General features: G+C 42.4%; 1 protein-coding gene across 1 annotated transcript in view; it reads right to left on the bottom strand.

The window, feature by feature from the left end:
- Positions 1-2,894: 2,894 nt before the first annotated feature.
- The window catches only part of CABP7 (calcium binding protein 7), a 174,006-nt gene continuing 152,695 nt past the window's right edge, over positions 2,895-24,205 (bottom strand). Inside the window, exons 3-5 of the mRNA XM_073630715.1 lie at positions 10,959-11,071; positions 10,593-10,746; positions 2,895-5,329 (exon numbers count right to left, since the gene is read on the bottom strand). Of these exons, the coding sequence (XP_073486816.1) occupies positions 5,202-5,329; positions 10,593-10,746; positions 10,959-11,071 (395 nt within the window). The 3' untranslated portion in view covers positions 2,895-5,201. The remainder of the gene's footprint in view (positions 5,330-10,592; positions 10,747-10,958; positions 11,072-24,205) is intronic.

Raw genomic sequence — 24,205 nt, 5'->3', positions numbered from 1 at the left:
TCAGGCTCAGCTGAGTATTCACGGGGGCTGCAGGGGGAGCAGCACTTAAAAGGTTTTTTACCTTAATGCAGAGAATGCATAAAGGTAAAAAAAACTTTTACCTTTACAACCACTTAAAAACCTTGCTTATACTAAAGAAAACAGATCCACCTGTCAGTTTTTTGGACAGACTTGATTGGAAGGTCCATATTGCCCTATGAACAGGCAGGTTTAAATAGGCTTGTGTTCATTTACACCTGCCTACCTCCAGGTCTAGTAGAAAACAAAACAGAAAAGGACTGCATCCTTTTCTGTTTTGGTGAACTGGATTGCAGATAGCCTGATGTAAACAGACGGTGGACTCTGTTTACACCTGTCTGTCCATGGAGCTCAGCGGGGTCCGCCATATATGCATAAACTGCATGGACCAGATGTGACATGCACCCTGCTATTCTTCGATCAGCAGAGGATCTATTCACAGGTCTCCTGTTGACTGAAACAGACTCCACTCCGTGGGGAAGAGCACTTCCCAGATAGCAAGCAATTGTGCTGCAAGTTTGAAATTGATTTGTTAAGCTATTGCTAGACTCACCAGGCTTCACAAGTTTGTTGCACAATTGCAGCAAGTCCACATTGCATGACTCCAGATCAACTTTCTTTGCAAACATTCTGCAAATCTGCAGCAAGTTCTGGTTCAGTTATGTTGTGAAATAGTCATCCCACCAAAGGGGTCACTGTGGCTGAATCTTCAAACTGTAGACTTGCAGAGCTCTTGCTGTAGACACACCACTGCAACTTTGCTCTTGCTAGATACTTGCCAAGCAAATTTGCCACAATTTGGAAAAGTGTCAACCAGAACTTGTGCTTCAAGTGCTCTGCAAGTGTACAAGTGCCAGTGAAAATGTGCAGCAAGTCAACAGACTTTCAATTCAACACTGCAACAAATTTGTTAAAAGTTATCCTTGCTATCTGAGTTACTGAAGATGTCTAGGACATGATTACTCCCAAGCTTCTTGGAAATTAATTATGGTATTACACTAGCACTGATTTACCAACACTGGAGAACAAATGTCTCACTGTGCTAAGGTGTCCATAGATATTAGATGAAAACCTTCCAATCTGGCCATTTTTGTCCAGATGGGAATATGATCTAATGTTTGTGGGGTCCCAAAAGATTCTCGCAGATAAGGCTTGTCAGGGAAGAAGCAGTCAGACAGGTTGGAAACCCAACAGTTGTTTACTGCCTGCTTAGCCAGAACTGGAGGTGTCTGCAGTGAACCTTCTCTCACTCCCTGTAGGCCTAAACACATACAGTTGCACATGGTACACTTTTATTTTCATTTCATTCAGCCCTCTAATGTCTATGGTGCCCTCTGCTCATAGCTTTAGAATTCAGGTGCAGTATTTTAGTATGGTAAATGGAAACCCCAGTGTCTACCATGCCATTTTCTAACAATACAGAAATGCCATGTGTCCTGTATAAGCTATTAAGCAAATGGAGTCATAAGGAAGCACAACATAAATTACATACAAGGGACACATTTGTATTGCTATGTGCTTTTTAAAGCTCATAAGAAAGCTTCTAGGTGAACAAATAACACTTTCCAAAAAAACAACAGACTGAATTTTGCACCTGGGAGATGAAGGTGAGATGCTGAATTGGTTGAGCTTCCCACCTACACCTTTACATGTAAGCACTGCAGGTGGGATCAGCTGCAGGGAGGGTATAGCAGGAGAAGTTACATTCTGCAGAATGTGAAACTTTTATATATTAATCAACTTTGAGTGGTGATTCGATAGATCCACAGGAAAAATAAAATCTCCAGTAACACTTGGGTGGTTACTATAGGTACCAAGCCAGTTCCTTACCCCTTTTTATGCAACATTTAATAAAACAGTGCAAAGAGGAGTGCAGTTATCCACAGCAGCCAATAAGATTCTAATGTTCATTTGCAGGCTCATAAAAAAGGATTTCCAGTTGGTTGTTACTACATTTTGGACACTGCTCTTTGTCTTGCAAATGTGCTACAGGCCAATGTTAACATCTTAAACTAGTACTCAATGTTAGCATTCTCTTTCCGTCTCTTTTAGTACATCCTTAGACATTCCTTTGGTATAATGTCAACAGCTATGGCCAATGCAGCATCGTACTATTACAAATGTAGAAATTGTGTTGCTGTAGAATGAATGTAAAAAGCAAATAAAGGCTGACTATGACAAAAATAAAGACTGCGGAACCAAAAGCAATGAGTGATTCAGAAACTACAACAGAAAAGAAGGTGTTTAAGATATTGAGAGTAAGTGTTGCTGTTTAATATGTGTTCTCTTCATGATGTCTCTTATGACAGACATGAAAATGAGATTTGCATCATCCTGTGACTTTGCTATGGAAATATTTAAGAAAAAAAATGGGAGTGAGAAGGACAAATGGGGAAGCAAGAACTAAGAGGACAGGAGGTGTGGTAATGAAAAAGACAGGTGGTGAGAGCAGAGGTGAGCCAGGGCTGTGGGATGAATGCAACATTAGCTGATTATTGCAGGCTGTCACTCCAAGAGCTCATTATCCCGTCTCTCATTGTGATGATACAATAACTTCCGCCAGGAAGAGAGCGTGAAGGGAGCAGATTAGTCTTATGTGCGGGGAATCAGAATGGCTCATAGCTGCTGGAGAGGCTGGGCAATCTGCAATGTCACATAACATGCAATGAAATATAAACTTTAAACCCCTGAAGTGAGACATAACCACTGAAGTGCCTTGCACAAAAAGGAACATCAAACTGCAATTCTTCAACTAACCAACTGCTTGTCAAGCTGTCATCTCCTGCAGTGCAATATCATTCTGCAGTATGCATATTCATCCTCAAGCATTCCACTCATTTCCTCTGTACTCTTTCACCACACAGTTAGAAGAGTAATACTGGCAAATGATTAGATTTATTAGAAATTGAAATATCCACAAAATGGTATATGAGAATGGAACATCAAATAACTGATATACAAATTACATGAGTTGGGGGGTGCCTAGTAACACAGGGTGTTAGAGAAAGTACAGCCAAAAAGCAAAGGCGGTAAGAGCACAGAATAGATCCGATGGAGAGCTGAAGACACTCCATTGGAAAGGAAGTTCAGCAGACAGAAAAGTGAAGGGGTGGAGCATGCATATTTAGGCGAGTGATGAAACAAGGGAAGTGAAATAGAAGACCCATACTGCATAACATGAAATAATGGTAAAAGTGCCATAAAAAGGGCTGAAAGGAAAGAAACATATTAGGAATAGAATAGCAGCAATATTTCTATTAGTTTGGCTATCTGATCAGACACAAAAGGACAAAAGAGAGTACAGTTAAGGCTGCCTGTCTCTTATTCATGCAGACACATACAGTATGTCAGTCACAGGCAGAAACATCAAAACACTCTGTACTGTCCAGTCTTTCTAACCAGGAAGGTAAGGAGCAAGGTGATAAAGACATGGAGTTCTATAATGGGCCTGCTTAGCCCAGAGGCCCCATAGTGGGCCCACAGTCTGGACTCTGGAAACAAATAATAAGTATAGGACAGGCCACTGTTGCATTAATGAAAACAAAATGATGAAGGAGAAGTGCAGTTGCAAACAAATAATGCCATGCATCAAGAAAAAAACAAGCTAAAAGTAAAGCTCATACAAAAATGGAGTGTCATATATAGCTCTTAATGGCCTGGGCTCATGAACAGCCCAAATATGCCGTCCAATAGATTTATTGCTTGCACAGCCTGGACACCAAAGTGCCATTACAATTATTTAGTACAAGCCATTGCTTGCATTGTAAAGAAATGCTTTAGTAACAAACTCAATTTTTACCAGTGAAAACCCTGTTTGGCAGACATATTTAGCCCCACCCCACCTCAAGCATCTCAGTTTAATGCCTTTGTGTACAAGGTCTAAGAAGACTATCAGATAAAACTAGAGATGCAACATGCATGAATAAGGATGTATGAAATTTGAAGAAGAATTTCCAAAACCCAAAGCTTACCTCCACATTTCTGGGCAATTTCCAGGACAGTGAATTAAAAATCTCTGCAAATAGCATCTATTACATCTTGTTGAATATTATTCCTCCACAGGCTTCTGAAATATCTGCTGTGTCCAATGAGACATGATCAGATTTTACTAGTTGCCTAGGTACATGGCTGTCTACACCTGTCATTAGTTGTCTACAGCATACCTGCCTGGCACCTATTTGAACATTTTCCAGTGGGAATAATGAATATTTCAACAACCTAAAAAAAGGTAAGTAAAGAATTGATACATGCCATTTACAAAGTTTATAATTTTTGCTCTTTTGCCATACAATATGACATTTGCCAGAAAAGTGGAACTAAACTTTAATATATGAAAAACATGCCAATAATTAGTCAATTATTTAAAAAAAAAAAAAAGGACTAGAAAAAATGAACAAGCTAGGAAAATAAGTATGGCAACAATAGGGAAATTGAATGACTATTCTGTATACATACATACATTATTTTAATTAGAGACATTCCTATATTGCAAAAATAACATCAATGTTTTTTCCTGCCAAAATAGACCTTGTACTTTACGGGAAACAGACCACTTTTTCCAGGAAGTGGATGACTATACAATAATCCTCCATATTATAAGTGATAATGTCCAAAAGAGTATGGGCCAATTATACTTCAAACATGTGTTTCAATAGAGAGACAGATAGAAGAAAAAACAGGGAGAGCTACGTTTAACATTAACCTATTCAGCATTTTAGGGGTTAAGGCGAATGAATATCGCGGGAAGGGAAGACAGTTTAACCTTCGAGCTCCCTCTATTCACGCAGTGTAGAAAAGTTCACACCACAGGAGCTCAGTAACCCAATTGACCCTGTGCCCAAAGACCAGAGTTAACCCTTTATCAACCAAAAGTGTTATTGCTCATAAATATAGAGTTGTACATCCGTATACATATATACACCTATTATATATAGAGGGAGAGAGTAAAAGTCCTTTCGTGTCACAGATTTTGAAAGCACAGATGGTCACCTGACAATTTAAATGCCCATGCATTTTCCATGCAAATCCTCCCATGCACATTCAGACACCGGAGGAGGAGACCCATAGTCTTCAAAGTTTTGGGGTCTCCCCCTCTGTATGTTGCAGTCCTTTTAGGATTGGGGAAAAGGCAGGAGGAACTCCTGAAAGTTCTTATAAGTTCATGGCTTCTTATCCCCATGTCATTACTTCATGCCGCTGCGCAAGACCTGATTTGCTGCTATTAGCATCACACTGATGATGAAAGCGATGGCAAAGGCGCAGATTAAACTCTTACGCACGCAAGTCTGGCGGATTTGTTGATTTGGGGAACCTGAAACAAAGATGTATCAAAATAAAACACGGTTATGTTAATAGTCATTCTAACAAGAAAAATGGTTAGAGTTTGTTATGTAGTGTATATATAAATATATACTATATATTGCTAACAGATTCCAATATTAGAAAGCTGCACCTTTGGGTTTTGAACATATCATGCTGTTGAATTCAGCGCTGTTTACTGAAAGGTGCATACTTATTGAACTATACAGGTGAAGATAAAGGAAGTTACTGGCTTTTAGAGAGGGTGCTTATCAAAAGTCCAGCTGACAGCATGTAATGCAGTACCCACAATCTAATTGTACAATCTTGCTTAGATTAATGAACAGCTATGTCATGTGAGGATCTAACTAAAAGGATAAAAAATGAATGGATTATTTAGGTAGACCCCTGCACTATAAAACGGTTGGCAATTCTACCTACTGTTGCATAGAGATTGTGCAATCAATTTGTAATGGGTGCAGCTAGCTTAAAGCCCAATTCCAGCCTAAACATTTTTGTTTTGTAGAGAGGGGTGAAGAGTTAGAACCTCTGTCAGGTTGTACTTGTTATCTGTGTTCTTGATGAGAAGATCTACCCTCTCTTCCTGTCCTGGTGACAGAATATCACTGGGGCAGGATGCAATGGGATATCTCTCTGTTAGAGACAGATGTAACAAACAAGTCTATTTATCTTCTTGATCTTTGCAACCCTCTCATTGTTTTGTCCTGGTGTCATTTAGGCAGTGAAGGGAAACCTTCCCATTAGGGAAGACACAGACAGCAATAAAATAAACCGGACAGAAGTTATGATTCATACTCATACTATCAAAAAGCTAAAAGCAAAGTTTTGGCTGGAGATGGGCTTTAAAACATTTTCAATTCATGGGTAAAAAGATTTGAGCTGGAGTCCCAAAATAATGAATTATTAATAGGTATTAGAGCTAAAGCATGCATAAATGTGTAAATAACAGCATAAAATATCATTTGTATCGGGCATCAGACAGTGTTTGCTAGTACCACATAGCAGCTATAAATGCACATTAGCCCATATATCAACACATTATATGCAGTGGATTAAAATAATCATTATGCAGACCCTCCAAGATGACCCACTCTATGTGATACAAAATACTCCACAACTGAACTTCTCTCAATGATCTCCTGAGTCTATTTAACTGTAGGGTGAATTAATGTCTCTCAATTAAATTTTGCAAAGAGTGTGTATAATTAGCAGATACTATATTTTTTAGAAAGATTAAAGAAAAGCCCAGAAGCAAAGTAATTAGTACCTTATGAAATGGGATATGTTGTCATGGGTCCCTAAAAAATTATTATAATCTTCCAATATAAAACTTATTGTAGTGTCAGCCCCGAACTAAATAAGATAACACACACATCTTTTCCACATATGCTTTGGCCTTATTCAATAAGGAGTTTTTTTTTTCATTAAGACACCCTGCTAGATCTCTAAATGAATCACACTGGTACTCCCTTGCGATGGGTACCCTAGGTAGTATACACATCTCTCCAGTAGCCCGTGCCTCCTCTCTGTTCCAGCACTGCAGTTTTGTCATTCTTTTTTGCATTTAATACTTCTATGAGTGTCAGATATATTATATATTATATTATGAGTGTCATATATATTATTTTCAATTTATATGGTAATTTTCGAGCCTAAACTGCATGTGAGTGAACTTTACATTGAGGGGAAGCTGAGCAGACACTCTTTATAGTTCCATTATCAATCTATGAGTCAAATGTTGGAACAGGCAACAGATTCATGTAATGTATGTATTCCATACTGACCCTGCCCTCAGTGCATCTTCCTCTTGCCGTTGCAGTCACACAGACAGCAAAGCGGCAAGGAATTTTTTATTTGGCTGGGCAGAGCCTGATGGGGATTTATAGACACTGATTACCCATCAGGCCTGCTCCCCTTGTGATTGAATGCAGAGAGTGAGCATATCCTCATCCAACATAGTTACATAGTACGTGAGGTTGAAAAAAGACACAAGTTTATCAAGTCCAACCTATGTGTGATTATGTGTCAGTATTACATTGTATATCCCTGTATGTTGTGGTCAGTCAGGTGCTTATCTAATAGTTTCATGAAGCTACTGATGCTCCCCGCTGAGACCACCGCCTGTGGAAGGGAATTCCACATCCTTGCCGCTCTTACAGTAAAGAACCCTCTACGTAGTTTAAGGTTAAACCTCTTTTCTTCTAATTTTAATGAGTGGCCACGAGTCTTGTTAAACTCTCTTCTGCGAAAAAGTTTTATTTCTATTGTAGGGTCACCAGTACGGTATTTGTATATTGAAATCATATCCCCTCTCAAGCGTCTCTTCTCCAGAGAGAATAAGTTCAGTGCTCGCAACCTATCCTCATAACTAAGATCCTCCAGACCCTTTATTAGCTTTGTTGCCCTTCTTTGTACTCCCTCCATTTCCAGTACATCCTTCCTGAGGACTGATGCCCAGAACTGGACAGCATACTCTAGGTGCGGCAGCTTTCTTTTGGCTATAGAATCTGCCCACTGCTTGCTGTCAATCACAATGAGAGAGGAGAGCTAATGGGGAAGTAGTGTCATAGCTTCCCCCTCAGGTTCTGTCCACTTCAACATCACTGGTTGCTAGGAGGCTGTCGGCTGTGAAGTTGAGAGCATCCTTAACAACCAGTGACAGGTAGGGGTTAGAGGCAGCACTTATGCAGCTCTGCTACACTTAGTACAGGAACAGGCACTCTGTCTCTTTAGGCCAACTTAGAGTTGGTTTTAATTACCTCCAGTTTCATTGTATACAAACCTGGATGTAATTATTTTTTTAATTTGGTACATTAAAAACAAGTAAACCACTTTGTAAACGTGGCCTTAAAAGTGGCCCTAATCAGAACTACCTGAATCTGCTGTACGTGTCAATAAAGTTACCAAAAAATGCAGCAGAGATTTCTGAATCTGGCACAGGCCATTTTAAAGGGTCATAGAGCCAGAAAAGTATTGGTGAGGATTTATTGACTTCACATGACAATGTCTCTACCTTATGCCTTTAAATCCACTTATGTATGTACAACTGCAGATATCTGACTGATGACTGGGCAAGTGTGTGAGCCAGCTACATCTTCTGCAGATTCATGCATAACATAGTGGGTTACCCTATTAAAAATGACTCCTTTATTTCCTAGGGTATCCTTGGCTATGCTGAAATTACCTGTGGCCTTGGGAGGGCTGGCGATGCCGGATCTGAGAGCATATTTTTTTGCCTCCCAGTTGACCTACCTTCATTGGCATTTTTTTCCCCAGAACCCGAATGTGACAATTATGGCGGAGGAGGCGGTTGCTTCGTCATATGAATCTTAACTTAATATGGTATATAGGAGGGAAATTCCAGGAAAGGAGGTGGGAGAAGTTATGTCTTTACCTGGGAAAATCTTTCGTATCTGTTCTCGCAAAGTAGGGGATACACCTCTAATTAACTCCCCGAATAAGCCTATATGATGTAATCAGTCCCCGAGGGAACGTAATAAGCTGGAAAGTGGTATCATATGGGCCCGGTATGGGATTAAGAATGTCCATCAGTTATACCTAGAGGGCCTACTTTGCTCTTTTGAGCAATTATGTAGGACGTATGGGGTTCCTAGGACTTTCAGGTATACCCAGCTGCGCCATGCTGCGTTGGCCCAGTTTGGGGGAAGGGAAGTCCAGATTTCTAATACTAAGTTGGAGGTGGCTGTGATGGACCCGGATTCACTAAATATGGTTAGTAGATACTATGCACTCCTGGGTCCTGGTAACCCGCAGTTAGTTGAGAGGGCTAAAGCCCGATGGGCGGCTATTGCAGCGGAGTTGTCAGATGAGATGTGGAGTGAGGTGCTTGATATGTATTTACTGACGGTCATTGCCTCAACGGACCAGATGATTCAGTTGAGGGAGGTACCTCCATCGGGCATTTTATACCCCTATCCGTCTGTTTCGCATGCATAAGAGGGACTCGGTGCTGTGTCATAAGTGCCAGTTGAGTGAGGCTAACTTTTACCACATGGTATGGAATGCTCTAAAGTAAGACCTTTTTGGTCTCAGGTGATGGGGTTCATAGCTGAAAAACTTTGATCTCTGAAATATATCCAGTCCCTTAGTTTGTCTTCTGGGAGTCATAGAGGATGAGGAGATGGGGACAGCTACAAAATTGTTTCTCAGACACCATTTCTTCTATGCCCGTAAATTAATTGTATGGAGGAGGATTTACATAGAGTGTCTATCTTTGGGAATGTGGATGAGGTTGGTGAATGCTGCATCCTGCTTTACAGAATGACGTACGAGGCTCGTGGGTGCCCCAAAAAATTTATGAAGGTGTGGTTTCGGTGGGTTGACTCCACGGATACACTAGAGGGAGAAGGGGATGTTTGAATTGCAGCAAGGTGAATATAAAGAGATAAGATTGGTGGAGAGCTGGTGGGCTACACACATTTAAAGGGACCAGTACATTTACTTGAGGTTTGTTTAGTTTGTTTTGGTTAATTTGATAACCTATTACCTTGAAACTCTTACTGGACTTAGAGCTCTATAGCTTGTAAAAGTATATAGGCTAGGAGGTGAAGCTGAGGCTGGTCATAATATTTGTAACCTGTACTTTTGTGGTTTGTTATTTTGTGCCCTTGTTATTTTTGAATATCTCACATTGCTTCTTGGTTATACTACTGCATTGTAATTAAAACTCATGTGTCAATATGCTTTGTGTCTGTTTCCTTGAATATCTGGTAATAAAAATTACTTAAAAATAAAATGACTCCTTTTTTAATCTGCAACTATTTAAAATGCCACAGATGTGAAATGTTGCTTCTTTACTACTATTATGGCAACACTTGAAACACACAAAATGGAATATTTTCAGAAATGTAGTTTCTTGCCACTATGCTGAAGTCAGTCTAGTAAACCACAAATAGTGATTAACTGTTATGGGTTAATGCACTTGTAAAATAGAATCTAAGAATAAGAACTCCTTGTTGAAAAAGGCAGTATGTGATAAAACATGATATCTCTCTATCTACTAGAATTACTGAAGGAACAGATATGGTTTTGTCAGTTGATCATAATGGAATCTTACTAAATATAGTTAAGGCCAAAAAATGTGTCATCTTTCTTCTAAAGAGAGTAAGAAAATCAGAATCAGTGTTTGTAATGGTCTTAACGTGTTGATATATATGTCAACTGTGGTTCTTAAAACCCACTGCATTCACTGGTAAACAAAAAAGATAGATGTAAGCAATAAAGATCACACTTACTCTCCATATCGACAGAACAGTCCCCTCTTGTACCTAGATTCCCAGCCTCTTCAGTCAAAATGATGTTCTCGATGTCACGCATGGACAGGTGCTCGCAAAACGTGTCATACAGTAACCTCTTCAGTTCCTCCACTGACAGTGACTGCATGTCACACTGCAGGGACACACCAGGGATATGGGGTTCACTGCTCAGAGGACATCAGACTAATAAATATGACTGATAAAACTGATATAAATCTAACAAGGGCATGCTAAAAACACATCATGAGAAGCACAAGGCTAGGCAGGGGTCACATAAACACATACACACACATACACACGTGCGACTTCCCATCATGCTCTGGCATGAAAATGCATGCACATTACCTTCCAAAACACAGTGTCAAAATCAGCACCATGAAACTTGTCTGGGATCCCAGTAGTTGTGATCTTTGGTCCCAATAACGTTACAAACTCTTCAAAGTCCACCTGACCGTCCCCTGCAAAAAAGATGAAGCGGTTAAGCCATATTTGGCAAAACAATACAGTGTGGGGGAAAATATACAGACACAATGATCAAAATATCAATCACACGTTAAATTTAGTGATAGTTCAAACAAAATTAACAATTAACAACTAAAGCTCAACTTCAGAGAACTCCGCAGGCACTGCAAGGGTTAATTGCTTGCTTAGTCTATGAGGGAGCAAAAGTGCTTTTACTGACCTGATCCTCTGTTGCATCGGCACTCTGTTAGTGGACTGTATCACTGGACCCTGCATTGGTCTTGATGATGTCAGGATCTTAGACTTCTGGAGTGTAGGGGAGAGGACGCTGCTGGGACCAGTCTAGTAGTGAGGAGGAGTGGAGGATCGGGTAAGTAAGGCTACTTTAATAAGTCCCCTAGACCTAAATGAGAAAATAACCTTTGCAGTGTAGGCGCAGCCCCACTGCAAGGGATATATTTTAAGTTTCCCAGAGATGAACTTTAGATAAATATAACTTCCAGGAATCAAAACTGAGAAGCTTGTATGTGCTTCACCCTCTCTATTTGTTTATCACTGAAAGTGAAAGAGAATCCCAAATTTTGGGTTGTCTCCAGAACAGTAATAGAGGGGAAATCTTCTAGTGGGGTTTAGAGCCTTCCCTTGCTCTATTCAAAATGAGAAATGTTTTCCTTTAGTTTACTTTAACAAACAAACCTACAATGGACACCTGTGATTATTTACATTTTGGCAACAAGACAGCAAGGGTGGAGTTGGAGCTCAGCCTTTATGCCTTCTATAAAATATTCTTTGCCTATGCCTCAAATATATGCAGTTACTGAGACCTTTGTAGGCTCTGCTAATACCCTAATTTACTTTAAAGTGGTTGTTAACCCACTCCTACTAAATTGTCTTATCCCTCTGTACCATAATAACATGTGTACCTGTGCCTATGTAATGTAAAAAATCTGCCGATCTGTACCGATATAAGCTCCGCTCCAGGGGGCGCTCAGCTGATTCCTCTCCTCTCTTCTCTCTCCGGCTCACAGTGGGTGGGGCCGAGCTGACAGTGGGTGGGACCGAGCCCTCCAGCTGACACCAACTGGGGTGGAGAGGAAGAGAGGAGTGCAGACAATCAGTTGAGTGCCCGGAGCAGGGCTTATACAGGTACAGATCGGCAGATTGGAGGATTTTTTACATTTCACAGGCACAGGGACACATGTTAATATGGTAAAGAGGGGATAAGACAATTTAATAGCAGATATGAGAGCAGCAGGATGGGGGGGTGTCCGCTGGTATGAGCAGGAAGGGAAGGGGAGGAGGACAGAGGAGACACACACACAGGAGAGCTGCAGATAGCAGGCTGCAGATGGTGGAATCAGGCAAACTGACCACAGTGCCAGGGCTCAGCAGCCATGATTATCGTGGTCAGTTTGCAAAGAGGAGGGTATAGCCAGGCAGGATCAGCCAGGTTTTTTTAGAGTATACAGGGGGCCAAATTATACAGCACAAGCACTGTGCTGTATAAAATGCTTTAAGGGAACAGGATCTGTTTTTTTTGGGTTGACAAACACTTTATCTACTGGTCCCTCTTATTGCATCTGAAAAATTTAGCTGTGCAAAATTAGTGACAGCAAATCACTGCTTCTCTTCTGATTTACACAGAACCCACTCTTGGCTGCATCAACCATGTGGAAGTGACAAAGAAGCAACAAGCTCTGGCAGATCAAGTTGCATAAATAAAACTTTCAGCCTGACCATAATTCCTGCTTAGTCTAGTGTCATTAGGCGAATTAGCAGGATATCTCTTAAGGAAGCCTGCTAATGGCTGTTGTAAAATTGCATTAAAATTTCTAGCAGTATCATATACAATACCCAGCAGTAGTCTGGCAAGCCAGAGCACTGATAACCATCATAAAACATCATTAAGCAGTGACTTTTAATTAAGCACAAGAAATATACTTTTGAGTCTGTCTCTATTTAACCTGAAACTTTCCTTTTCAACCCAGCTATCAAATGCTACACATAATCCATATATCCTGATATGATAACACTACAATAATAACAAGCATCTACCCAAATGTATAAGTAAATTATAATTAACTTGCCACCATATATATCTAAGGCATGTCAGGTTTGTTCTTTTACAAATGGTAATTTCTATTTGTGTAACAATATTTTGGTTGTTGAACTGTAAAATAGGGTCATCAGAAATATGGATACAGTTAAAAAAAAACAGCATGGAGGGAGTGCCTGTTAAACTGTGATAAAATATTGTGACACCTCCTCAGACCACTCTTCAGACCCTTTCTTTGGTTGGTTATGTAATTTCTGTGTCCATCCTCATTAAAGCAGAAATTTTCCCAAAACCTAACTAACTCTAAACCCAGCTCCATTAGGGGTGCAGGAGCCCCCTAATCCATGCGCCCGCCCCCTAATTTACATGCAGGGCGCCGTATGCATGGATTTGAATTTTTTTTTTAAGCACATGATTAGAGCCTGAGGCTCTAATTGACCTTAAAAAAGTTATGTGAGATTAGCAAATTAATATTCACTAATGTCTTCCTGCTTCACTTCCCGGCCAATCAGGAAGCGGGTCCTAAGACCCAATTGCCCAGGGTGTCTTAGGACTCCTGGCCAATCGGGTGTCAAGACCCACTTCCTGCTCGGCCAGGAGGAAAAGCAACGGTCCGGCTCACTTGTGCGGGTGAGGGGGCAGGTTTGTGCCCAAAATATTGAGCACCAGTCGCCACTGTCTAAACCTACTCGCAGCCACATTTTAAAACGAATCTATCTAGCCCTGTAAAGAAATAATCACTATACATACCTTTAATGCAGCCGCTCTGGTCCAATCCCATGCTGAGCTGTTAGCGGCAGCTTTAGTGTGTAGGCGCGTGCAGGAGAGGCAACCGACAGCAAAAGCCCCATAGTAACTTTATGGGTGGCGTTACTTCCCAAGTATTTCGCAGCCATTGTCGGTTCTCTCCTGCACACCAGATCGGTTTTAGAAAAGGTATGTATAGAGATTTCTTCTTTACAGGGATAGAGAGATTAGTTGTGGCTGTGAGTAAGTTTAGAGTTAGAGTTCTTAATTTTCCTAAAACTATGAGAATTTGATATGAGTCGTCTGTGAGGGCCAGTGACTCTGTCAGAATACAACTTATGCTGCAGTGAATTGGACTCTGCCCGAAGCAAAGACCAGATGAACTTTTTTGTTTTTAATCCTATTTATTTTGCTGTTGCTTTCTATTGTAATATTTTCTTTGGTAAATATTTGTTTTGCACCATTTTTTTCTTTTCTTTCATTAAAATGATAATTAAAATCATTAAGCTGAATCTCTAAATGCACTAAATAGGAACTTAAAGAATCATTGCCTCTTTGAAGAATGCTACCACATTTTTAACTGTTATCTTTATGTCTGTGTGATATTGAGCATCACAGCCATTTCTAAAAGTCAAAATTGCTAGGACACATACTGTGCTCAGGGCATGTTTCTGTTAAAATACAAGGTGGCAGCTTCTGTTTGTGTGTGTAAAGGGTAAACTGTGGACGTAACCGACCCCAGAGATGATTGCTCCAGGAGCGTAAGTACAGGGGTCGCTATAGTGACCCGGCCCCACGCTCCAGGGGGGCCCTTGGGGCCCCACGCTCCAGGGGGGCCCTTGGGGCCCCCTGCCAGTACCCCCCAGCATATCATAGTCCTTGTTCCCGGTGCGGCTCCAATTCCCCTAGAGAGATCTTGCTCCTATCTCCGACCATACCATGTGCGGGGAAGGGGTGGGGAAGTTTTCCATCTGCTCTGCGGGGAGCTTTGTACTAGGTACAGACTGTGCACCACCCCCCTCCGCCGAGTGCCGCAATGGAGCATTCCAGAGTGCGATCCTCATTACTGTAGGAGCCCTGCACACAGTGGTGCGGAGACCAGCCGGGCTCACAGGGACCCTCTTGGAGTCCTTGACATGGCTGCTGTCACTGTACAGGGCTGCATCTCTCTGGATGGAGGTATGCAACTTTGTGTTTTGCACCCTCTATGTGGAAACCTGGGGGAGAAGGTGGTGGTGGGAGACCTATCGCAGGGCCATTCTCCATGCAATTAGTATGCAGTGTGGGCTAAAGAGCCAATCAGACAGAGACATCTGCTGAGAGTGGGCACAGCCACAGGGGGTCTATGCCTGCCACCTTCCCTCCTGGACTGAGATGTTTGTATATGGGGAGCTGTGGGCACAAGACTGTGTGTGATGTGTACTGTATGCAGTCTGCATATCATGTGAGCAGAGTGTAAAGTCCATATAGGATGTATATGGTGGGCATAGTAAAGTCTGCATAGTTGTGTTCAGTATAGTCATACCATGCACTGTGTAATCTATAGTGTGAGCATGGCATAACTCTGTTATGGCGGTACCCGTAGACACAAGATATTCTGTACCTTGCACATCTTCTTGCAGCATGCTCTACATCAGTGTTTCTCAACTCCAGTCCTCAAGGCACCTCAACAGTTCATGCTTTCAGGCTTCCCATTATTTTGCACAGGTGATTTGATCAGTTTCACTGCCTTAGTAATTACCGCAGATGTTTCATCTGAGGGAAATCCTGAAAACATGACCTGTTGGGGAGCCTTGAGGGCTGGAGTTGAGAAACACTGCTCTATATCATATATGTCAAACACAAGGCCAAATCCAGCCTGCCAGGCCCTGTCATGTGGCTCTCTTACCCAGTTTTGCAGCCAGAATGTGTCAAAACTCCATTCTGCCACTTCCGACTCTCACCCTCCGCTCCCACTCCCCGCTGTTACTTGTAGGGGGGCAGATTTGCTTTCAGCGGCTTCCAGATGTAACAAGTCCCTGCACACATTCACGGTGGAGACAGCTCTCCAGAATGTGAGATCCGTGAGCATGATCTCCCTGCAAGGCATTGCTGCCTACACAGGGAGGTATAACAGTGTCACCTACACAGGATGGGCCTGGGGCGACCTACATAGGGAGTTACTAAAACCAGGCAAGTTGGGGAGTGGGTGTTGCACACTGTGCAAAAAGCGCCACTAAACCGTGCATTTTGTACACAGCGCACCCCTGAACTCTGCACTCTGTACACAGCGCACCCCTAAACCTTTTACTCTGTACATAGCGCACCCCTGAACTCTGCAATCTGTGCAAAGGACACCCCTGGAACTGCACTCTGTTCATAACGCACACCTGAAATCTGCACTCTGTACATAGGCCTTCCCTGAAACTGCGCTCTATACATAACACACTCCTGAACTCTGCAGTCTGTACGTGACACACTCCTGAATTTTGCACTCTGTACGTAACACACTTCTGAACTCTGCACTTTGTACATAGCGTACCCCTGAACTCTGCACTCTGTGCGAAGCGCACTTGTGAACTCTGCACTCTGTATGTAGTGTACCCCTGAACTCTGCACTCTATATGTAGCATACCCCTGAACTCTGCACTCTGTACTACATAGCTCACCCCTGCACTCTGCACTCTGTATGTGGTGTACTCCTGAACTATGCAGTCTGTGCAAAGCGCACCCCTGAACTCTGCACTCTGTACGTAGTGTACCCCTGAACTCTGCACTTTGTACATAGCGTACCCCTGAACTCTGCACTGTGTATGTAATGTACCCCTGAACTCTGCACTCTGTGCAAAGCGCAGAGTGCACTTGCGACTGGGCCCTGGTGTTCTGCCAGCATGGGGGTCCCCAGCTGGGGGTCAGGGGGGCCCTTTATGGTTTCTTGCATCGGATCCCTGAATGTTCTAGTTACGCCTCTGGATTGCTCCCAGTCTGATAGCACTAAGATTGTTGTCCTGCGGGTTGGAAAATCTCTGGGCAGGGTGAGATATTGCTGGCAGTGGTGGAATCTGATACTGTCATCATCACACTAGACACCTCCCTGCCATTCCCAAACTTTGTTATAACATTTCTCTGGCTTCCCCTCTGAAATTATCATTACTTAGTGTTATGCCATATAAATTCTATTACTATCTGTCATGACTTTGACACACCCCAGTGTTAGACTATTTTGCGCCTTAGGCAAGACAAGCTAAAAAAAAAAAAAAAAACTCACAATTTCAAAATTTTTAAAAACAGTAGAAAATATTAAAACAACACAACATGAAACTGCTCAATTTCTCTGGCTAACATCATCCAATCCTGCAGCATGGAGTGGTATGTGGAACGTCGGTGCAGTGAGTGGGGAACAGCGGTGGTAGTGAGAAGCGGGCCTGGACTGGGACAAAAAAATGGGCTGCTTAATTTAAAATGCCCAGAATTTTTTTTTTTTTTTTTAAACCAAATTACAAATAATGACAACTACCTGTTTCTCAATGTCTTTTAGTTATATTTAGCCTGCTTCTCTCCTTTGGTGTCAATAGTTGTTTATTTTTGTTATTTTTTTTTTAATTATTTTTTTATCATTTTATTTTATTTTGTTTTACAATTTTATTTTTTATTATTTTTTTAGGACCCTCATTGGAGGGCTTTTGGTGAAATATCAGGGGTCTAAACAGACCTCTGATGTTTCACCTTTGAGAAAGGAGATTGAGGAGACAACCCTCAATCTTCATCTCTGGAGCCTCAGCAGCACAGAACGAATGAACAGGAATAACTCTGTACAGAGGCCTCCCATTCATTCATAGACTGAGGCATAGTTAGCACAGTTTACTATACCTCAGTTATGAATAAAAAAAAAAAAAACTGAGTCAGTGATGGGTACCAATCACCATAGGCGTGCGCACAGGGTGTGCCAGGTGTGCCTGGGCACACCCTAATCACCCCGTGTGGTGCATATTTACATTGTTTAGTCCACTGATATTTCATCAAATAAAAAAAAAATCATTTTTTTTGTCCTAAAAATTGTAAAAAATGATTAAAATAATATTGTAACTGCCCTACTGACACCACCAGTATCTACCCTTATGACACCATTCACTGTTCTACTGACATCTTTCGTATATATACACATTCGCACACACATATATGTTTGAGCTTTGGGGTGCACACCCTAATGCAATAGGCTGCGCACACCTATGCCAATCACTAAGGCCTCATGTACACTGCAGTTGATAAATGGATGTTTAGGAGCAGTTGGGTGTTTTATTCAGAAGCTCCTGAACTCTCCTCTATGTTATATTATCAGTACATGTACACAGAGTCATTTATAGTTGTTTTTAGGCAATTGAGAAGAGAGAGAGAGACAGAGAGAGAGAGAGAGAGAGAGAGAGAGATTTTTTAATGTGGGTTAATAGCTGTCAAGTTACAGCCTTCAGAAGAGGTTTTCAAACGTCCAGGGTACATGAAGCCTAACTCTGTCGTTTCAGGTGAGGAAGGGGCCAGTAAATGTGACATTTACAACTGGTATGCTCAGGCCCCCCTAGCTGGAGGCCACGCATCAGACTTTTCCTCGTACCAATAGCTTTACGTGGACGTTTGAGGGACCTTCCTCTAAAACCAGGCTGATGTTCGCATGGTCCGATCAGCAGTGTCCACATACCCTGGTACACTTAACCACTTCCCGCCCGCCCTATAGCGGATTGACGTCCGGGAAGTGGTTCTGTTATCCTGACTGGACGTCATATGACGTCCAGCAGGATAACATGCCGCAGCGCGCCCCCGGGGGCGCGCATCGCGGCGATCGGTGGAGCGGTGTGTCAGTCTGATCTTGGTAAAAAGCCTCCGGCGGAGGCTCTTTACCACGTGATCAGCCGTGTCCAATCACGGCTGATCACTCTGTCAATAGGAAGAGCCGTTGATCGGCTCTTCCTCACTCGCGTCTGACAGACGCAAGTAGAGGAGAGCCGATCGGCGGCTCTCCTGGCAGGGGGGTCTGCGCTGATTGTTTATCAGCGCAGCCCCCCCGCAGATCACCACACTGGACCACCAGGGATCGCCACTAGGACCACCAGGGAAGGGGCAACATGTGGATGGCCAGGTATGTACCCCATGGCCATCCACATGTGCCCAGTGTGCCAAATCTGTGCCAATCAGTGCCCACAAATGGGCACTGATTGGCACAATTATGTTGCAGTGATGCCCAGCAATGCCACCCTTAGGGGCAACACTGCAAACAAGTAATGCCATCAGTGCCACCCATCAGTGTCCATTCATGCCACCTGTCAGTGCCCATCCGTGCCCATCAGAGCCCATCTATATGTGCCCATCCGTGCCCATCTGTGCCAACTATCAGTGCCACCCATAAGTAACCATCAATGCCACCTACGAGTGCCCATCAATGCCACCTATGAGTGCCCATCAGTGCCACCTATAAGTGCCCATTCGTGCCACCTATGAGTGCCCATCAGTGCCGCATACCAGTGCCACCTATCAGTGCCCATCAGTGCCACCTATCAGTGCCCATCAGTGCCGCCTATCAGTGCCCATCATCAGTGCCCGCCAGTGCCACCTCATCAGTGCCACCTCATCGGTGCCACCTCATCGGTGCCCATCAGTGCCGCCGTATCAGTGCCCGTCAGTGCAGCCATATCAGTGCCCGTCATTGAAGAAGAAAACGTACTTATTTACAAAAAGTTTTAACAGAAACAAAGAAAAACTTGTTTTTTTTCAAAATTTTCGGTCTTTTTTTATTTTTTGCGCAAAAAATAAAAACCGCAATGGTGATCAAATACCGCCAAAAGAAAGCTCTATTTGTGGGAACAAAATGATAAAAAATTTGTTTGGGTACAGTGTAGCATGACCGCGCAATTGTCATTCAAATTGCGACAGCGCTGAAAGCTGAAAATTGGTCTGGGCGGGAAGGTGTCTAAGTGCCTGGTATTGAAGTGGTTAATAAATACATTATCAATAGTGCTACCTGTCTGTATATAGTCTTATCTTTTTACTATTGTTTTCAGAGATCTTATTTTTGACAGAATGTAAAAAGCGGGCACACCTATTAGGCCCGTTTTCTTGGGACTGGGACCACCCAGCCCTGTTAGTATATTTTAATGGGTTACTGTTAGGTAGGGTGTTAGGGGGAAGTGGGGGCACTGTCCCTTTAAATATTTCTAAAGAGGGATCTGGGTTATCCAATGGGAAATCCTGGAAGTTTCTGGATTTCCCTGGGAAGGTTATATAAGGGCTGCAGAGGGGTTATGGCTTCCGTTGCAGTGCCCAGGATGAAGAAAAGATGAGCTTCCTCCCTCCTTTCCTATCGCAGCATTTTGTGTGGTTGGGTCTGGGGGGGAAGTATTCATTGTTAATAAAGTTTAAGCTGCCCAAGTTCTGATAACTGGGCAAAGCCTATTTGATAAGGATGAGCTGAACACCCCCCAGTTCGGTTCGCACCAGAACTTGCAAACAGGCAAAAAATTCGGATGACCACACGAACACCGTTAAAGTCTACGGGACACAAACATGAAAAATCAAAAGTGCTCATTTTAAAAGCTTATATGCAAGTTATTGTCATAATGTCATAAAAAGTGTTTGGGGACCCGGGTCATGCCCCAGGGGAGATGTATCAATACAAAACAACGTTTTAAAAACTACCGTTTTTTTTTGGGAGCAGTGATTATAATAATGCTTAAAGTGAAACAATAAAAATGAAATATTCCTTTAAATATTGTGCCTGGTGGGGTGTCTATAATATGCCTGTAAAGTGGCGCAGTTTTCCGTGTTTAGAACAGTACCACAGCACAATGACATTTCTAAAGGAAAAAAAGTAATTTAAAACTGATCGCGGTTGTAATGAATTGTCGGGTCTAGGCAATATAGATAAAACTCATTGAGAAAAATGGCATGGGTTCACCCTCCCCGTTCATTACCAGGTGCTTTGGGACTGGTATGAATATTAAGGGGAACCCCGAACCATTTTTTTTTTTTTTTATTGCGTGGGAATCCATACCAGGCCCTTCAGGTCACGCCCATGCACCTATACACGGACTGGAATATATCACCTTATGCTGATTTTATGCTCTGTGAAGCTACCTTTTATTATATCTGTTGCATACCATTAAATAAAAAAACAAAATTAAAAAAAATGTACACCTTTACCAGACCCTTCTCTGCTCTCCATCCTGACAGATCCCCCGCAGCAGCCGGTGGGAGGGGAGGTAAGCCGGCAGAGCTGTGGGGGGGACGAGGGGGGGCCAGGAGAGAGGAAACAGTGGGGCAAGGAGAGAGGAAACAGCGGGGCCTGGTAGAGAGGACAGTGGGGAGAGAAGAAAAAGTGTGCCTGGGAGAACACATCGGAGCAGCAGGACCTGGATAGGAGGGGTGGCATATAGAAAAACTGATCCCCTCCATTTCCCTCCTGCAGCCGCTGAATGGCTGCAGGAGGGAGAGGAGGAGAAGCCGTAATTCAACAGCTGCAGGGGATCGGTCTTTGTACATGCTGCTGTCTTGTTAGGACATGCCGTGGCTGCACCCTAGGCCATTTATAATGTTGTTTGAAACTGCATCTAATCCTTAAAGTGGATGTTTCAGTATCTTCACATGTCTGTATGAGTAAATTCTTTGTATGTCACAATATACAAAAACATCATCTTTGAACTCCAGTCAAGTGACTTTACCTAGGCTGAGATGATGTCACTAGTATATTGAAGGTAGAAGGAAGCATTTCCTCAGTCTTATTCTCCCCAGTGATCAGACTGCATCATTGCAACTATGTGGTAAGTGGCACACCAGAATTTACAAGGCTGTATCATTTCTGAGCCAGCAACTTAATTCAGGAAGTAGATGCTGACCGAACAACGATGCTTCCACCGTTCTGGAGAGATGGAAAGAGGGGAGTACTGTCATCTGGGAGATGGGATGGAAGATTATAAATAGTTATAAATGTTATACTAAAACATTACTTAAAGGGGTTGTAAAGGTTCGTGTTTTTTCACCTTAATGCATCCTATGCATTAAGGTGAAAAAACACCTGTCAGTGACCGGCCCCCACCCCCCCGTAAACCCTTTTTGATGACTTTTCCCTATAGGTAAGCCTAGAATAAGGTTTACCTATAGGTAGTGGAATTATCTCCTAAACGTGCACCGTTTAGGAGATATTTCACTGGTAGCTCGCCAATGTCATCATCGGCGCATGCGCTGTGAAGAAACGGACCACCGTGCCGTTTCTTCCCCCAGCGTGTGCCGTGACTGACGGCTCCCGTGCGCATGTGCGGGAGTGAGTTTACGCGACTCTGGCCAGTCACAGAGCCGGAGTCCGTGGCCCCGTAAGGAAGAGGGGTGAAGATGGACACGGCCTGCCCAGGGGACAACACGGGGTTCGTTTGCAGGTTAGTGTCGTATAGTTACGATGAATACTAGCCCATTATGCTTTTCATTTGCAGGCCTTGCGGGGAGCAAAAGAGGAAGAAAAACCCATCGGGGTTTACTTCCTCTTTAAGTATAAACATTGTAACGATTTGTCCTTTAGATCAAAGGAATACACTTTAGTGGGTAAATTAGGGAAGTTTAAAGTGGTTGTAAACCCACTTTAAAAAAAAAAAAAAACTAACACCTGGAAGACAAAGGCATAATGAGCTAGTATGCATAGCATACTAGCTCATTATGTAATACTCACCTGAGATCGAAGCCCTCGCTGCGGTGCCCGTACACAGCACCGGCCGGCGACATCACTCCCGGGGGTCACTTCCGGGTATCGCAGCTCGGGCGCTGTGATTGGCCAGAGCCGCGATGACGTCACTCCCGCGCATGTGAGCCGCCGGTAACGACACACTCACTGAAGCAACAGCACATACCTGCCATTGCTTCAGTATGCTTAAGTGCGCATGTGCTGCACATAGAACTTTAAGTTCTATGTGCAGTATCTCACAAAAGTAAGCATACCCTTCATGTTTTGTAAATATTTTATTATACCTTTTTATGTGACAACACTGAAAAAATTACACTTTGCTACAATGTAAAGTAGCGAGGATACAGCTTGTATAACAGTGTAAATTTGCTGCCCCCTCAAAATAACTCAACACAGCCATTAATGTCTAAACCACTGGCAACAAAAGTGAGTACACCCCTGAGTAAAAATGTCCAAATTGGGCCCAAAGTGTCAATATTTTGTGTGACCACCATTATTTTCCAGCACTGCCTTAACCACTTGACCACTGGGCACTTAAACCCCCTTCCTAACCAGACCAATTTTCAGCTTTTGGTGCTCTCACATTTTGAATGACAATTACTCAGTCATGCAACACTGTATCTATATGAAATTTTTGTCCTTTTTTTCACACAAATGGAGCTTTCTTTTGGTGGTATTTAATCACCGCTGGGTTCTTTATTTTTTGCGCCGTAAAAGAAAAAAGACCGAAAAATCTGTAAAAAAATACATTTTTCTTTATTTCTGTTATAATATTTTGCAAATTAGTAATTTTTCTTCATATATTTTGGCCAAAATTTATACCACTACATATCTTTGGTAAAATTAACCCAAATCGGTGGATATTATTTGGTCTTTGTGAAAGTTATAGAGTCCAAAAGCTATGGTGCGAATATCTGAAAATTGATCACACCGGAAGTACTGACGGCCTATCTCATTTCTTGAGACCCTAACATTCCAGAAAAGTACAAATACCCCCCAAATGACCCCTTTTTGGAAAGAAGACATTCCAAGGTATTTAGAAAGATGCATGGTGAGTTTTTTGAAGTTGTCATTTTTTCCCACAATTCTTTGCAAAATCAAGGTTTTTTTTTTACTTTTTTTTTTTCCCACAAAATTGTCATATTAGCAGGTTATTTCTCACACACCGCATATGCATAGCACAAATTACACCCCAAAACACATTTTGCTATTACTCCAGAGTACGGCGATACCACATGTGTGAGACTTTTACACAGCGTGGCCACATACAGAGGCCCAACATGCAGGGGAGCACCTTCAGGCGTTCTGGAGCACCCAGGCCAATTCTGACATTTCTCTCCTACATGTAAAAATCATCATTTATTAACAAGAAAATTACATAGAACCCCAAAACATTATATATGTTTTTTTAGCAAAGACCCTAGAGAATACAATGGCGGTCGTTGCAACTTTTTATCTCGCACGGTATTTGCGCAGCAATTTTTTAAACGCGTTTTTTTTGGAAAAAAAACTGTTTTGTGCTTTACAAAAACCAAAACAGTAAAGTTAGCCTAATGTTTTTGCATAATGTGAAAGATGAAGTTACGCCGAGTAAATAGATACCCAACATGTCACCTTTCAAAATTGCACGCG

Source organism: Aquarana catesbeiana, linkage group LG01 (genome assembly GCF_042186555.1).
Source record: "Aquarana catesbeiana isolate 2022-GZ linkage group LG01, ASM4218655v1, whole genome shotgun sequence".
Lineage (NCBI taxonomy): Eukaryota > Metazoa > Chordata > Amphibia > Anura > Ranidae > Aquarana > Aquarana catesbeiana.
The sequence above is the reverse complement of the archived record's forward strand: the minus strand, read 5'-3'. Positions and strand labels throughout refer to the sequence as shown.